Source organism: Mobula hypostoma, chromosome 3, assembly GCF_963921235.1.
Source record: "Mobula hypostoma chromosome 3, sMobHyp1.1, whole genome shotgun sequence".
NCBI classification, from domain to species: domain Eukaryota; kingdom Metazoa; phylum Chordata; class Chondrichthyes; order Myliobatiformes; family Myliobatidae; genus Mobula; species Mobula hypostoma.
Genome location: NC_086099.1, coordinates 170,923,707 through 170,941,716, shown reverse-complemented (window position 1 = coordinate 170,941,716; position 18,010 = coordinate 170,923,707). Strand labels below are relative to the sequence as shown.

Here is an 18,010-nt window from a genome sequence, read left to right as displayed (position 1 = left end):
CCCACCACTAAGCACATCTTTCCCTCCCCCACTTTCTGCTTTCCGTAGGAATTTCTCCCTACACAACTCACTTGTCCATTTGTCCCTCCCCACAGATCTCCCTCCTGGCACCTCCTCCATCAGTACCATTCAGGGCCCCAAACAGTTCTTCCAGGTGAGGCGATACTTCACTTGTGAGTCTGGTGGAGCCATATACTGTGTCTGTTGCTCCCAGTGTGGCCTCCTGTATGTCAATGAGACTCAACATAGATTGGGAGACTGCTTCGCTGAGCACCTGCCAGAAAAAGTGGGATTTCCAAGTGCCAACAATTTTAATTCAACTTCCCATTCCCGTTCCAATATATCTAACCATGGTCTCCTCTACCATTGTGATGAGGTCACACTCAGATTGGAGGAGTAATATCTTACATTCTGTCTGGGTAGCTTCCAACCTGATGGCATGAACATTGATTTCTCGAACTTCCGGTAATGTCCCCCCTTCCCCCACCTTCAACATTACCCATCCCCTTTTCCCTATCTCACCTTTTCTCCTTGCCTACCCGCTGGTGGTCCTCCCTCCTTTACTTTCTTCCATGGCCTTTTTTGTTCTCCTATTAGATTCCCTCTTCTCCAGCCCTGTATCTCTTTCACCAATCAATTTCCCAGCTCCTAACTTCATCTCTTCCCCCTTCAGATTTCACCTATCACCTTGTGTTTCTCTGTCCCCTCCCCACACCTTTTAAATCTGCTCCTCAACTTTTTCTCTCCAGTCCTGCCGAAAGGTATTGGTCCAAAATGTCGACTGTACTTGTTTCCATCGATGCTGCCTGGCCTGCTGAGTTCCTCCAGCATTTTGTGTGTGTTGCTTGGATTTCCAGCATCTGCAGATTTTCTCTTGTTTATTATAGGAAAAGGTAGAAACTGATTATATTTGAAGTTGGTAGATTGTTTTAATGTCATTTGTAGTGAGATACAGTGAAAAACTTCTGTTTTGCATGCCATCCATACTGATCATTCATCACATCAGAGTACAAGGGAAAAGTAATGACAAAGTGCAGAGTGAAGTGCTGTTGTTACAGAGAAGATGCAGACATTAAGGTGCAAGGCCATGGCAAGGTAGATTGTGAGGCCAAGAGTCCAACTTATCATACAAGGGGATCATTCAATAGTCATATAATAGTGTAGTCTGTTCTTGAGTCTGGTGGTGCATGTTTCCAGGCTCTTGTATCAAAAAAGTGAGGTGTGTGGATGGAGAGGATAGAACTGTGGAGTGAGTGGAGTCTTTGATTATGTTAGCTGATTTACTAAGAACGCAAGGTGTAGACAGAATCTATGGAGTGGAGGCTGTTTTTTGTGATGTGCTGAGCTGTGTCCCCAACTCTCTGCATTCCTTGCAGTCGTGGGCAGAGCAGATGCCATACCAAGCCATGTTACATCTGGATAGGATGCTTCCCATTCATTTACAGTGAATGAGAACAGATGACAAGAGAATAGGGAGAGGGTCTGAGAGTTTAATTTGGCATCATGTGCACCACAGGCAGTGTGAGTCAAAGGCTCTTTTCCTACGCTGCACTGTTCTATGATCCATGAGGTTGAATGACAGACACAAAAGGTTAAGAAAGAATGTGAAAGCTTAATTAAATACAACTGATCAGTTCGGAGATCAAAATGCAGGGAGATCATTAAAGGGAGAGAAGGAGACAGGTCAGTTATGATTAACAGATATGTATCACTCTCACAATCTTTTGTGTCAATCAGTTTCTGTTGGGCTTCACCCTTTCACTGATACTTCCAATCTCACAGACAATGTTTGCTGAATGTCTGAATGACAGCTTGAAGTGAAATCTTAACCTAATATTTGGGAAAAATTAATAGTCATATAATATGCATAAAATGTTTTTTCTCAAGGGAAACAGTAAGCACAGATAAAATCCAAAGCACGTAGCAAAAATCAATGAAACCTGACCACTCCATTAAATACTACATTACTCAGAGGGCACTCATCTCAAAAAAAGAATTTTCTCTACGCAGCTGCACAAATTACGATCATGTTAACGATGTAGTAGATTAGTAGACATGCTTCTATTTCTGTTACTTATTTAACACAAGTAGATGGTTCACACAATTTTACTTTTATGAAAATATATTTTCTAAATTAAAATAAGTTCTAAGCACATTTAGAATTTGAGGAATAATGCTGGGATGGGGTGAGGTTCTGGGGATGGGAAAAAGGGACAATACTTAGAACCTAGCTTTTGAAAAGGAATCAACCAGGTAGATACTCTTATTTTACATTGATGTTAATTGAAAGTAAAATCACATGGAAATTGAAACAGGCAACCAAGCAGATCTGCAACTGCAAGGCAGATGGAATAAAATTGCTTCACATGTGGTTGGAAATCCATCCAGAAATGTTATTTAATACATGAAATCAAAGAAGTAGAGAGTTCAATCAGTCCCAATGGTACAGAAGTTTTTTTTTGCTCTAAGAACACATGCAATTCCATTCTAACAAAGGATACCTTGCAGCAAGCTAATGTTTGGTGCACATTTTCAATAATATCTTCTTAATGGCCTCTTGTTATTATGGGATGCACTCGACCATGCCAGTCTCCAGGGTTTAGGTGCTCTGATTCTCTAGAATATGGCTAGCTGGCACAGTACCCTTAAAGATTTTGGCCCACTCCACTTATTAACGGGCATGATTTGGCACCAAGATTTGGATATTTAAAGAGCACCTGAACTCAGTTTCGGTGCTCCATTGTCAACTGAACTTTGGTTCAGTCTACAACTGCATTTAGCATTTTTGTCTCATTAGGTTCTCGTCTGGTCAAGAGCCCTGTTCTCATCTCAGTCTCAGAATTGTGTCTCGATTCTAGTCTCAAACACTTCAGTACTTGGATCCTTACCACCCTCGCCTAGGCCTGTCTTCACAACTGTATTTATCAGACACACACATGCAAAAACATCTGCAGATGCTGGAAATCCAAGCAACACACTCAAAATGCTGGAGGAACTCAGCAGGCCAGGCAGCATCTATGGAAAAAAATAAACAGTCGATGTTACGGGCTGAGATCCTTCATCGGCCTGCTGAGTTCCTCCAGCATTTTGAGTGTGTTGCTTGGATTTCCTAGACTATTGTGTGCAGCTTGGTTCAAATTTTTCAAGAAGAATGGTGCTTAAACTGGAGGCTGCTGAAAAAATTCACTAAGATGTTGCCTGAATTAGAGGGCTTGAGTTATAAGAGGAGATAGGATGGACAATTATGAGAGGCATAGATAGCCAGTATCTGTTTCCCATGGTAGAGATGTCTAAAGCTAGTGGGCATAGGCTTGTGTTGAGCAAAAGGAATTTTAAAGCATTTAATTAGGTCCTTCAGGATAGGTTGAAGATAAAGATGCATGGCATCCTGACTGAATTGTAAGTTTGGATTCGGAACTGGAAGACATAGATTATGTGTGGAAGAATGTTATTCTGGATGGAGGTCTATGACCTGTGGTGCTCCACAACAATCATTGATAGACCACTGTTCTTTGTGGTATCCTGCATATCAATGATTTAGATGCAAACGTAAATGGGTAGATTAACAACTTTGCAGTTTGCACCAAGATGGGTGGAGTTGTAGATGGTATGAAGGACTATCAAAGAATATAGTGTGATATAAATCAGTTATATATATGGGCAGAGAAGTGGCAGATAGAATTTAATCTGGACAAGTGTGAGGTGTTGCACAAATAAAAGGAGTAAGTATACAGTTGGAGGATAGACCCCTTAATAGCTTAGAAGTACAGAGGGATCTTAGTGCCTAGGTCCATAGCTCACTGAATGTGACTACACTAGTGGATAAGGTGATACAGAAGGTATTTGGTATGCTTGCCTTCGTTGTTAGGAGTATTACACCTATGTAAAGCTAGGTCATATGGCACACATTGTATGCAGTTCAGGTCTCCCCTTCATAGGAAGAACATGGAGACTGTGGAGAGATGCAGAAGGGGTATACCAGGATGCAGCCCATGATTTATGAGGAAAGGCTGAAAAAGCTTGGGTTATACAAGGGGCATAATCTTAAGGTGACTGGAGGAAGTATGGGGGGTGTCAGAGGTAGATATTTTTACACAAAGCATGGTGGGTGCGTGAATGCTGCAGGGACAGTGGTAGAGGTAGATACATTAGGGATTTTTAAGAGACTCTTAGATAGGCACATGGATGAAAGAAAAATTCAGAGCTATGGGGGAGGAAAAATTTAGATTGATCTTGAAGTCAGTTAAAAGGTTGGCACATGGTAGGCAGAAGGCTCTGTTCTGTGTTGTACTGTTCTATGTTCTGTGCTCAACCCTACAGCATCAGGGGCTGAGGGGAGACCTGAAAGAGGTTTTAAAATTATGGGAAGCATCGATAGGCTAGACAGTCAGAATCTTTTCCCCAGGGAAGAAATGTCAAATATCACAAGACATGTTTTAAGGTTAGAAGGGGAAAGTTTGAAGGTGACATAAAGGGCAAGTTTTTAAAACAGAGAGTAAAAGCTACCTGGAAAGGTTACTGGAGGTAAAAGTGGAATCAGGCAGTTTGGTGGAATTTAAAATGTTTTGGATAGAAACATGCATGGAATGGAATGGATGCTATGTGGGGAGAGGAAACTTAGTATAAATTGGCATCAAAATCAGCACAAAATCATGGACTGAATTAGACAATCAATGTCAGGGGTGTGTTTAAAAAAAAGCTAGTTTTCTATTAGATCGGCGATCCAGATTTCAAAGGCAGAGCTTCGCAGCAGTTTCTCTGAGCAGAGGAGCAACTAATCAGCAGGAGGCAATGCATAAAAGGAGGTACCTTTAGTCAGGTCAGCTTTCAGAATTTAAAAAGCAGAGCTTCGTGGCAGTTTTCTCTGAGTTGGTCAATCAACGTCAGGGGTGCATAAAAAGAGTTAGTTTTCAATCAGGTCAGCGATCAAGATTTTAACGGCACAGCTTTGTGGCAGTTTCTCTGAGTTCAGGAGCGATCGTTCAGCAAGAGGGAGTCAATGGCCAATGAATATACCACAAGTGCAAGTGGAATGGCCATCCTTGCAAGTGTGCCAGTGTTTAGACTGGCTTTGGCTTATCAGGCTTGGGTGAGGTAAAGTATCTTGTAAGTTACTCTCTTTCTGTTCTTATTTGTTTATTCTTCATCTGTTATGGCTAGTAGTTAAGAGAGAATGGCTCTGGGGGCAGCGTTTTGTGCTCTGTGCAGGATATGGGAAGTCTGCGAGACACCAGGTGCACCAAGTTGCATCTAATGAGAGAACATATTAAGAAACTGGAGTGCAGCTCGATGACTCATACAGGAGGATGAGGAGGCGACAGACAGGAGATACAGGAGGTAGTCACTCCTAGATTGCAGGGGACAGGTAACTGGTGACTGTTAAGAGGAGAGGAAAAAATGCACAGCCAGTGCAGAGTACACCTCTGACTGTTCCCCTCATTAGTAAGCATAGAAAATTTAGGTACCATTCAGGGGGACGACCTACCAGAGGGGTGGAGGGGGAGGGGGGAGCCTCAGTGACCAGATTTCCAGCACTGAGTCCGGTGCTGTGGCTCAGAACAGCAGAGAGGTGAAGAGGACTGCAGTGTTGATAGGAGATTCCATAGTCAAAGGAACAGAGACAAGGCTCTGTGGGCACGATAGAGGTTTATGGATCACTGGGATCTCTTCCGGGGAAGGTATGACCTGTACAAAAGGGACAGGTTACACCTGAACCAGTGGGGTTTCAATATCCTTGCAAGAATTGATTGGGAGGGTTTAGATTAATTTGGCAGGGGAATGGGAACCTGAGTGATAGTGCTGAAGAAAGACCCTGATGGGAGTTGTACACAGGTCCTCAGAGAGTAGTAAGGACGTGGTCTACAAATTACAATGGCAGATAGAAAATGCATGCCAAAAGGGCAATGTTATAATAGTCATGGGGGACTTCAACATACAGTTAGTTTGGTGCTGCATTCCAAGAGGGAGAATGTCTAGAATGCCTATGAGATGGCTTTTTAGAGCAGCTCATGGTTAGGCCCACTAGGCGATCAGTTATTCTGGATTGGGTGTTGTGTAATGAACCAGAATTGGTTAGAGTGCTCAAGGTAAAAAAAAAACCCTTAGGGGAACATGATCATTATATGATTGAATTCACCCTGAAATTTTAGAAGGAAAAGCTAATGTCAGATGGATTAGTATTACAATGGAGTGAAGGGAATTAAAAAGGTATGAGAGAGGAGTTGGCCAGAATTGATTGGAAAATAACACTGGCGGGGGTGATGACAAAGCAGCAATAACTGGAATTTCTGGAAGCAATTCGGAAGGCATTAAGTATATACATCTCAGAAAGGAAGAAGTATCCTAAAAGCAAAATGACAAAGCCGTTGCTAGCAAGAGAAGTCAAAGCCAACATAAAAGCCAAAGAGAGGGCATAAAATAGAGCAAAGACTAGTGGGAAATCGGAGGATTTGGAAGCTTTTAAAAACCAACAGAAGACAACTGTGGAGGCATTAGTAATGATCGTTACTAGATGCTGGAATGGCTCATGAAGAGTACTCTACTCTTCAAGAAAGGAGAGAGGCAGAGGAAAGAAAATTATAGGCCAGTTAGTCTGGCATCAGTGGTTAGGATCATGTGGAAGTTGATTGTTAAGGATGATAGCTCAGGGACATGGAGGCACATGATAAAATAGGCCATAGTCTGTATGATTTCCTCAAGGGAAAATCTTGCTTGACAAATCTGTTTGAATCCTTTGAAGAAATAGCAAGAGGGTAGACATAGGAGAATTGGTTGATGTTATGCACTTGGATTTTCAGAAGGACTTTGACAAGGTGCCACATGTGAGGCTGCTTAACAAACTACGAGCCCATAATACTGCAGGAAAGATTCTACCATGGATAAAGCAAAGGCTGATGAGCGGGAGGCAAAGAGTGGGAATAAAGGGAGCCTTTTCTGGCTGGCTGCTACTAACTAGTGGTATTCCACAGGGTCTGTGTTGGGACTGATTCTTTTTAGGTTATATATCAATGATTTGGATGATGAAATTGATGGCTTGTTGCAAAGTTTGCAAATGATATGAAGATAGGTGGGGTGGGGGGCAGATAGTTTTGAGGAAGTAGAGAGACTACAGAAGGACCTAGTAGACAGATTTGGAGAATGGGCAAAGAAGTGGCAGATGGAATACAGTGTTAGAAAGTGTATGGTTATGCATTTTGGTAGAAGAAATGAAAGGGTTGACTATTTCCTAAATGGAGAGAAAATACAAAAAACTGAGGTGCAAAGGGACTTGAGAGTCCTTGTGCAGGACACCCTAAAGGATAATTTGCAGGTTGACCCTGTGGTGAGGAAGTCAAATGCGATGTCAGCATTCATTTCAAAAGGACTAGAATGTTAAAGCAGGGATGTAATATTAATATTTTATAAAGCACTGGTGAAGCCTCTCTTGGAGTATTGTGAGCAGAAACGGGCCCCTTAGAAAGGATGTGCTAAAACTATAGAGTGTTCAAAGGAGATGGATGAAAATGATTTCAGGATTGAATAGCTTGTCATATGAAGAGCATCTGATGGCTCTGGGCCTGTATTCACTAGAATTCAGAAGAATGACGGGTGACCTAATTGAAACCTATTGAATGGTGAAATGCCTTGATAGAGTGGGTATGGAGAGGATGTTTCCTATGGTGGGACTAAGACCAGGGGACATAGCCTCAGAATAGAGGGGCGTCTTTTTAGAATGGAGATGAGGAGGAATTTCTTTAGCCAGCGAGTGATGAATCTGTGGAATTCTTTGCCACAGGCAGCTGTGAAGGCCAAGTCTTAATGTATATTTAAAGCAAAGGCTGAGAGATTCTTGATCGTTCAGGGCATGAAGGGATATGGGAGGTGGGGGGTGGAGGCAGGAGATTGGGCCTGAGGAAAGTTGGATCAACCATGGAGAAATGGTGGAGCAGACTTGATGAGCCAAGTGGCCTAATTGTGCTGCTATATCTTATGGACCGAATGGCCTGTCCAGAGCTAAACTGTTCTGTGCAACATGCCTTGGTTTAGTTTAGCATTACAATGCAGCTTTCCTATCCATTGTTCAGCGTTCAATGTTTCAGTGAGATTTAAATCTACAGTATTCCAACTCAGAAAATAACTGTGCCCACTGAACTAATGATATAATTCATCAAAAGTTTCTGCTTAAAACATTTACCTATGAATTTCAAGTTGACCTCAAAATTCAATACGGTATTTTGCAAAAGAAACTTTTTCTGAATTATCTTTAAGTGAAATATTTTTGCAATAATCTCGGTTGAAACTAATCAGTAAACCAAAGGATGATAAAGTGACTGCATAAATTATATGGTTTAAGGTGAAAAGGAGGGGTTTTAGAAAGGATCTAAGGAGTAGATTTTTCACACAAAGTAGTTAGTATCTGGAATGAGCTTCAAGATGATGTGGTGGAGGTACTGAAAACCAACATGCAAAGATAGCAGGGAATTAGGAAGGCAAATAGCATGCTGGATATTACCAGTTTTATAACCCTTCAGTGGTATCTGGGATAGACACTTGCATGAACAAGGAATAGAGGGTAGATAAGCATGGATATAGGTCAGTATGGAAGCAGCGGGCTGATGACTTTTGTTCTATTCCGTACAATTCATGGCTCTAAATCTATAAACCTAATCCATGAAATGCCAACCTTTGTTAAATTATTTCAGTAACTGATGAAAATGATGGCTCTCTTTAGAGCCTTGCTCTTAAATCATACGAAAGGATATTGCTACACATTCAAACAAGTTTAATGAACTCAGCCTGTCGGATTTACTTTGAGAAAAATTATTCAATGGTTAAATAAAGTTGTAAAAAATTACCTACATTCATATATACTGAAGGGAATTTGATAATTAAAATGTCTATCTTAATTAAAAAAGAATTTGAAAAAATGACGTACTGTGTACGAAGGGAGAAGAACCATGTACCATTTTTATTAAATTAGCATCCTACACAGGAAATTCAATGATGAAGTTTTATAAAGTTTAAATCATCATCTGCTGTGGCAACAAGATAGTAGTATGTTATTTTAAAGGATTGCAGATTTCATGAAACCTATGATCTTTGTAAAATATTCCATGAACAGTTCTTTTACCAATGAATAATCCATAGTTAGGCCATTGATCATGCATCCTTCCATAATTTAAGGGCCCTATATATAATTATAGAAAAACTTTGTTACTTAATCCATTAGCAATAATATCCAGCATGCTATTTACCTTCCTAATTCCTTGCTATATTTGCACGTTGGTTTTTAGTGACTTCTGCAAAAGGAACATTAAAGTACTTTGAACAACAACATTTTACTATCATCATTTAAAAAGAAGACTGTAATGACTTCTCTCGTCTTGTCACAAGCCATTCAGGGACAAATCAGAAATTAAGAAGCCTGTTGTTATCAATGATCAAATGTAAAGGTGGAAAGCTGCTGGAACAATAAGTATTATGAGGGTGGTATAATTCAGCATTTATGAGTATCAGATTCATTGAGAAAAATCAGCATGAGTTTCTAAGATAGGGTTTTATCTGACTCATCTAATTGAAGTTTTGAGCAAATAACAAAGGTGCCAGGAGCAGGTCAAATGTCACATTGTGTATGGAATTTAGCAAGCCATTTGACAAAGTCCCAAGTGGCAGATTAATCAATAACATTAAAACCCTTGGGGCCCTCGGAGTTCCGGACCAGGAACTAGGAAAGTGAAAATTTTCCTTTTCGGGTCTTATGGACACAAATGGCATCCTTTTTTCTCATACATTTCTATAATTTTATGGTTTCCAGCAAGGTCCAAACTTTGGCCCTTGTTATAGGGTCACAGTATTTCCCTTCCATAAGTTTCTAATTGGCTTTGTTACGTACCCCGTAACTGGGTTGCCAAACCAGCAGAAATGGATCACTCAGTTGGAGTCTGGATTACTAGAACTAAGAAAGTTTTATTAAAGAAACAAGCAACACAGTAATCGAAAGGATAATAAATGCAACAGTTCAGCAATGATAAACACACATGTGCACAGAATTAAGATAACAGCATCAATCAAGCTCTATCGTTGTCTAGGGGTAAATGACCAATTTCAAAGTGACACAAAAGTCCAGTTCGATTTAGTTCAGTTCGCAGTAATCGTTGCCATGGCGATGGACAACGTTGTGGGAGGGAGAGAGAGAACGAGAAAAACTGATCATTCAGAAACGGCTTCCACTCACAGACCGGCGATATTGCTCACAAGCAGCTTTCGGGTGGGTGCTTTGTGATGTCACCTGAGGTCACCGACTGTGACCCCTCTTCCAGATGCGGTCGATCCTCTGCAGTGAACCCGGCACCCAAGCGAGGGTGGACACACACCGGGTTCCCGCTGATCGTACCTTTCCACCCTGTGCGTTTAAGGCTGATCCCCCAATCAGCCGTCCAAGAGCTTCCCACCGACTCGTGAGAGGCGCACCGCTTCCAGGGTCTCGTTACCTTGAGTGTCGTGTGTGTCCTGCCTTAGCAAACCTGTCCCTTTTTATCCCCCTGCTGGGGTTTCGCCTGTCCATCACTTCAAACAGTTCAGGGTTCAAAGGGGGAGCCGATCTAGACAGCTCTCTCTCCCGTCCCTTCATTACACATCTTCAGATGCTGCTTCATTGTTCCTTATCTCTCCTTCCCCTGAGGACAGGTGGCAGACCAACTGCTGATGCCACTGATGCAAGCCCAGGCCAGCAAACATCTTAATTTATGTGTATTCTCGTCACAGCTTGAACTGGTGTTACCTACCTTACAAACCAGACCTCGAGGGTAGAGATTACGAGCAGCAGCAATACCATAAGCACTGGCTGGTTATTATAAATATACTGACATTATTGCTGATCTCATTATTCAGTTTGAAGACATAATGAAGTCAAGCAGGTATTGCCCACCCAGATTCAGCTTTCTGCTGTTATTCAGTTTAGCTTATTTTTGTTTAACTGTAGGCAATAAAACCAGTTTTCTGATTTAACACTACTACTTAAGAGATCAGTGCCTGATTAAACCATTGAAAAGAAAATGTAAAACCTTGTGTACTTTGAATGACTGCAATTAAAGATACTGCCTAAATTTTTAAAAAAGCATGCTGCACAGTGAAAAGAATTAATAACTGCTTCAGGGGAGTTGCAATGTTGTTATCTGCAGCAATCTGTCATAGAGCAACGTGCTAGCATGGTGATTAGACAACGCTTACAGTACCAATGACCCAGGCTCAATTCACAATGCTGCCTGTTCTTGTCCGTGACTGTGTGGATTTTCTCCGGGAGCTCTGGTTTCCTCCCACAGTCCAAAGGTGTATCAGTTGGTAGGTTAATTGGTCATTGTAAACTGTCCTAGGAATAAACTGGGGGGTTGCTAGGTGGCAAGGCTCGAAGGGCCTGCAGGACCTGTTTTGTATCTCAATAAAAAAAAATAGAAATAAATAATTCATAGACAATTTTTGTTTATTAAAATCATAGAAAGACTGTAGCAAATACAAATATTAATCATATTTTTGATTTAAAAACTAACTCAGGATTTACGCTTTCCTTTAGATGAACTGCTCTGATGATTCAGTAGACAAATATGATGTACAGTGCAATCCAGTGAGTGTAGGTTCAGGCCTCCTCTGTACAGTCCTACTAGGTGTATATGTCAGAGCAGCAGTTGTGCACTGCATTGATCTTGAATATTTATGTAGGCAGGGGAAAGATTAACCTAGGTCCTTGGCCCCGGTTGCTGTCCCATGACTGATGTGGCATGTGTGACTCTCAAGTACGAACAGGGTCAAGCTCATTTGGGTCATTCTCTGGTCATAGTCCCTCTCCTCGCAGAATCACATGCGAAGGATAATGAGTTTAATGAGATGCTGGAGGATAGATAGCGCCTGTGGAACAGTACCCCAACCTGTCGACTAGAGCCACAAAAACTAGGATTGGAAAGAAGTTATCTGAAAACCTAAATACATGTTGGGAATTGTACATCTTGGTGCCATTATAGTACCTGTTTGTTTTACTTTTGCAGCTGTGACTCTGGATACATTGGACAGCGCTGTGAAAACAGGGACTTCAGTATTCTATATGTGGTTCCAAGTGGGCAAAAGCTTCACTATGTCTTAATTGCAGCAATAATTGGAGCTGTGCAAATTGCTATTATAGTCGCCGTGGTGATGTGTATAACAAGGTAAGTGATTTAAGTTGTTAGTTCAGCAAAGGAAAGATATGTAAATTAATGACACATTTATGGCATTCATCTTCATTGCTCCACCTCATTTTTCTGTGCTGCATAGGGGAAGATAGAGTCTTTCAACCCTTCTCCTCAAAATGCCCAAGATGTCAATAAAGCAGTTAGAGAAATCCTGCATGTGCTGCTGCTTTGTCACTTTTTACAGAAAAAAATGCACTCAGCATTCAACAATGGTGAAGAAGCCAACTAGCCCTCTGTTTCAAAGCAGTCCGCAGAGCTTTAAAATAGTTCCAGACCCCAGACATCCCACCCTGCAGAAACTCATTTCAGGGAGGTAGCACCATCAATTTGTGGGAGACTCCCGGAACTTCCGGGAGAGATGGGATGTCTGCAATAGAGTAGCTCCTTAGCAGCTGGCCAGCTAGTTTAAATAACGTTAGCTATTCTAATGAACGAATGACACCTGTTAAACTCACCTCAACATGTCTTTTACAGTCTTAACCCACCATGGGCAATAGAAAAGTCACTGTTGCAAACAGTGCAGCGAGCAACACTGTCATTATTTTTGACCCCTATTAGGCAGGGGTACACTTTAGTGTAGTCTGGGGTGACGTACATTTTGTATTTTCTTTTTTTGGAACACTCTGCCATGGCGCTCTCTCTCTCTCTTTGGAACACTTTGCCATGGCATGCTCTCTCACTTGCTCGCTCTCAAAATAATCGATTTCTGGGATATTATATATAATTTGCGGGCATCAGGGAGCCACTATTAATATGCAGGAGACTCCCGGAACTTCCGGGAGAGGTGGGATGTCTGAGATCCCCTCCCTGAGAAATGGAATCTGGGTGGTACTGAGTATCTAATATACGGCCAAGATCTTCCCTTCTTTCATCTTGACTTTCAGCTAACCTTAAGAGGAGAAAGTTAAAATTTATCAGCAATCGGTGTAGTCTATGCCAGATCAGTCAGAGAGATGTGCTGGAAAGAGCCCATTAGATTTACTTGTGTTTTATCTTTCCTTTCATTTGAGAGGCCCCAGTCCTATATGTTAATTTACTGAATTATGCAGCTCAGGGTGTGCATAAGAAATTGCATTTGGTATAATATGTCCTTTGCAATGTGCTGTGCTAATCCAGCTGTTTGGTGTGCAAATCTGGCTATGTAATATAAATATTCAACACATTAGACCTGCAATAATTAGAAAGAACTTTATACCAAGCTTTTTACACCTCACACTATAATCAATTGAGGCCTGAGCAGGGGTACTGAACACAGAAAGATAGCATGTTGCACTCTTATGCAGAAGATCCGGAACTGAACCCAGCTGCTCTGCATTTCACAAAGTTCTCCATTTCCTGGTTGCATAGCATCCACAGTGATATAGGCATTAAACTAGGCTTAATTTGTCCTTAAACTGATTTTCTGAGAGGAACTACCAATGTGAATGGTTGAGAAATAGCAGATGTTACTCTAGGGCAATAAGACAGACACATCAAGGAACATAGTGAAGACTATTAATTCATAGTCAGAGGAGCTGCACCTGGATGTGAAATGTTTGATGTTTGCATTAGAAAGCACTAAAATCTCTCAGAAGAAAACAAGATTCTTGGAGCACTGATTATTTTTGTTGTTTGCTTTGCAGGAAATGCCCAAAAAATAATCGAGGTCGCCGCCAGAAACAAAACCTAGGACATTTTAATGCAGATTGCACCACTTCTTCAAGGATGGTCTAGCTTAAATCACTTTATACTCTTTTTCTTCATTTATCATGTCTCTCTGATTGCTGAATTACAAATAATTTTTCTTTACTGAGAAGAAGAGATTTTTGTTTCAGAGGCCTTGGTTTTCTGGACCTTTGCCAGCATATGGATTACTGTGTCTGGTAGTACGACCAAGATGCTGCCATTTGGGGTAAGCAAGTTAAACAGTCTGATTGTAATTAATAATTGGGCTGCCCCATCAGTAGGAAGGGTTCTTGATTTCTAGAAAAAATTCAAACAGAAAAAAATAAGAAAAATGAGGAAATCGAAATAAAATACTAATGAAAGGAACATTTTTGTACTCCATGAGCAGAATTTGCTCCTTATGCCAGTAACATATGTTTGTGTAATAACCTGCCATGATGCTCATAATGAAATTACAGATGACACTCAGAAGGCAGAAAAATGCCTGAACAGGTTCAAAAAACAATCAACTGAACATACTATAGAAAAGACTCTGAAAGGGAAAAATGTTTACAACTGACTTTCCTTACAAGAAATGAAGGTGTTTTTTTTAAATTATTGATGCCTTTTCAAACACTATTTGCATGATTTGTGGAACTGTGTACTGTGATTAGATTAAAATTCAAAGCTGTTTGGATTGAGTCTGGGGTGGACATCTGACTGCCACCACTCTAATAACTCTGACTTTACAGCTATATTTGGCTTCCCTTGGTGTAAATTTAGTATCACATAAATGTAACGGGTGGTGCATGTGATGTGTGCCACACAAAAAATGATTTCTCTTTTTAGAAAAGACTAGGTTGATCATTTGGTGTCTTCACTAAGATTCAAATTGTTTAAAAAGTTAAATACATTGTTATTTGTCACTATCACACTGTGATAAAATACACTGTAATTATTAAAATGTGCTGTACTTGAAATTACTTTGAAAATGGTACTAAAATTACAACAGTGTCATCTACTGGGTTTGTGTAACAGGGATTGTGGCTTAACGAAGTTTCATGGTTCATCTCCTCTGACAGGTTGTAGGATGTCTTGAAATCAGCTATCACTATGTTCTAGAACACAGTATAATTTAAATCTCTGCAAAGAGAAAATTGTGCCATCTCATTTCGTAATTCAGATCTGACAAAATTCTGTAAGGTTTATTTTCCACAGTTGTTCCTTCAGCTTCTTATCAGATTGTAAATTTTCAAATATAATGCTGCAGTTTAACTGAGTGAAATTGTTCTAGTTTATTTTCAGATCAATGGTATTGAAGTGATGATCTTCCTTGTCTTTTTATTTCATGAAGAGATAAGAAGTTTTATTTTATTCAAAATTCTCTTTAAATCTTGGATCGTGATGCTTGGTAGTTATTTTGAGTACGTATCAATGAAATAGAAATCTGAAAGACCTTATTTAGAGATAATCCAACAAAATGTAACAATGAATTATTTTCTTAACTTGTCAACAGTAAGCCATGCCATACACGCTTCTTGCCATGTAACACTGAAACTGACGAGTACTTTGAAAAGCACTGTAAACTGTAAAGCTGTAGTTGGATGATAGCACTTGTCTCCAAGGCAGAGGGCTGTGTGATCAAGTAACACTCGGGAGACTTGAATGCACAATTTAGACTGATAATATAATGCAGATATCAGGGAGTGCAATGCTGTTAGAGTGCCTAACAGTGTCTTACAAATAAGTTGTTAAATTGATTGTATGGTTTGCCTTCTCAGGTGCATACATAATATGCCAAGACACAATTCGAAGAAGAGTAGCTGAATTCTCAATAATGTCCTAGACAGTGTTTATCTAAAGCCAACTTCATTAATATAGATTAACTTGACATTTATTTATTGTTTTCGTGTGATTTTGTTGTGCACAAAATGAGTGCTCCAATTCCTTCTTTACAAGAATGACTCCACTGCAAATGAATTTGATTAGGTAGATCATGCTTTGGAAAATCCTGATGTTGTGAAAGGCACAGTACAGAAGCAAGCATTACATCCTCTTTTTTTTTCATTTCTTTCTGACAGGCACATAAAATATGAATTTACAGTTGACATGGCAGTGGATTTGTACTATAAAGTCCAGAATGGGCATTAATTTATCCTTGTAGGTATTTTCATAGTTCGCGATCATCTTAACTTTGTGAGCTTTACATTTTGTTCAGCACTGAGTAGTTAGTGGGGCGTATCATTGGGAAGTGTGGTGAGGAAAGGTGATTAAGAAGGAATGTGTGGTGAAGAGGAAAGATTAGAGGAAGAGGGAATTAAGACTGGAATATGCGACGAGGAGAGAGGATTAAACACAGAATGTGCAGTGAGAGAATGCTTGAGAATGGAATGTGCCAACAGAGAGGGGATTAGGTCCAAACGGTCAGAGAGTTATATACTGTCATACACCCCAAGCAGGTCCTTCAGACCAACTCAAATCATCCATGCTGACCAAAATGCTAGTCCCCTGAGCCAGCTCCAATCACCTGCATTGTCTCTTACCCTGTACACATGTATCTGTCCAAATATCTTTCAGATGTTGCCAAAGAGGAGAGGGAGAGGGGAATTAAGATTAGAATGTATGGTGGTGGTTGGGGGAGGGGGTGGTTAATACTGGGAAATGTGTAGTTTTGAGGAGTCCCAATTTGTAATTTGATGGGGCAGGGAGCATTTCAGCAGAGGAATGGGGATGAGGAGCAAATCATCATGGCAGTTGTAGATGGGGAACGGGAGATCTGTTGAGCATTTTGGGGAGAGGAGGATCAGGAAGCCTGGCAGCTTAGCTGAAGGGGCGAAACTGAGATCAAAGGACAATTCGTTGCTCTTGTTTTCAGGGACCAGAGTGATTGTGTGGGCGGGAAAAGAATCTCAAGATTAGAGGACAGAATACTATGAAGTCACTCGGAGATCAGAGTTGTTAGGGATGAGATGATATTCCAGTGCAACTCCAGGATAATGTGGACCAAGATTACCTACAATTTTCCTAATGGAAATATTGAGTACCCGTAATGTAAAAATTACATTGCAGTCACTGCGGTTCCTGAAAGCATCAGGGACATATTGTTGAATTTTCCAATTTGTCTGATTCAACCCAGAAAGGATCATTAATGTGTAATATGCTCCGTGTTAAATCTATTCAAAATTACATAGTGCTGAAAAAGCTAGCTGTTGGATCTAATCTTAATTGTACACTTCAGCAAAATACTTTTGTTACAAACAGTGCATTAATCTTATTTATTCACAAAAGATGTAAAGCTGCAAATATATTTGAGTAGTAACCTATTGGCAACACCTAGGGTTGTATAAAACACTAACTTGCATTCAAAGAACATCAAGAAGGAAGAGTTTTCTTATGGACCAGGGAAGGAAATAGTTTAGAAGTACAGTGTACAGTGGTACACCATTTCTTACTGCCAGTCAGAGTGTTGATTCATAATTGCATTCTAGATGTTTCAGTGCAAAGCCTCACAGATATATCCCTCATGTTATTTTAAAATGAGCCAGTTCCGCTGGAAGTGTGATGTGAATCCCTGCCTTCTGCTGGAGCTACCATTGCGGTGAATAGTTCTGTGGCCGTTTGAGAAGCCTGGCACTGGCACTAGGACGTAGTGTTCCTGGTCACATCGTGGATGGCACAGTGAACTCAGGCCATTACTGGGAACTGGCGGTCTCTTCTTGTGCTGACAGTCCACCAGAATCTTGTGCTCATCACTTCTGCTTGACGTTCTGACTTTGTTGTTGGTTTATTGTTATCACACTTGCCAAGGTTCAAGTATGCTTGCCTTGTGTGCTGTTTATACAGATCCAATCATCACACAGAGCTTTGTGCTGGACTAAGGTAAAACAATAACAATGCAGAATAAAGTAGTAAACAGACAGGATCTCCCAGTAGCCACCCACTTCAACTCGGCTTCCCATTCCCACTCAGATATGTCCATACATGGCTTCCTGTACTGCCATGATGAGGCTAAACTCAGCTTGGAGGAGCAACACCTCATATACCGTCTAGGTAGTCTCCAGCCCCTTGGTATGAACATAGAATTCTCCAATTTCCGGTAATTCCTTCCCCCTCCCTTCCCCTATCCCTATGTCACTCTGCCCCCTCCCCCAGCTGCCTATCGCCTC

At 40.7% G+C, this 18,010-nt stretch overlaps 1 protein-coding gene across 2 annotated transcripts in view; it reads left to right on the top strand.

Moving 5' to 3' along the window:
• The window catches only part of LOC134344387 (tomoregulin-1-like), a 304,218-nt gene extending 288,492 nt beyond the window's left edge, over positions 1–15,726 (top strand). For both annotated transcript variants that reach the window (XM_063044092.1, XM_063044091.1), the window contains 2 exons: positions 12,018–12,176; positions 13,823–15,726. In XM_063044092.1, coding sequence (XP_062900162.1) covers positions 12,018–12,176; positions 13,823–13,913 — 250 coding nt within the window. In that variant the 3' untranslated portion in view covers positions 13,914–15,726. The remainder of the gene's footprint in view (positions 1–12,017; positions 12,177–13,822) is intronic.
• Positions 15,727–18,010: the final 2,284 nt, after the last annotated feature.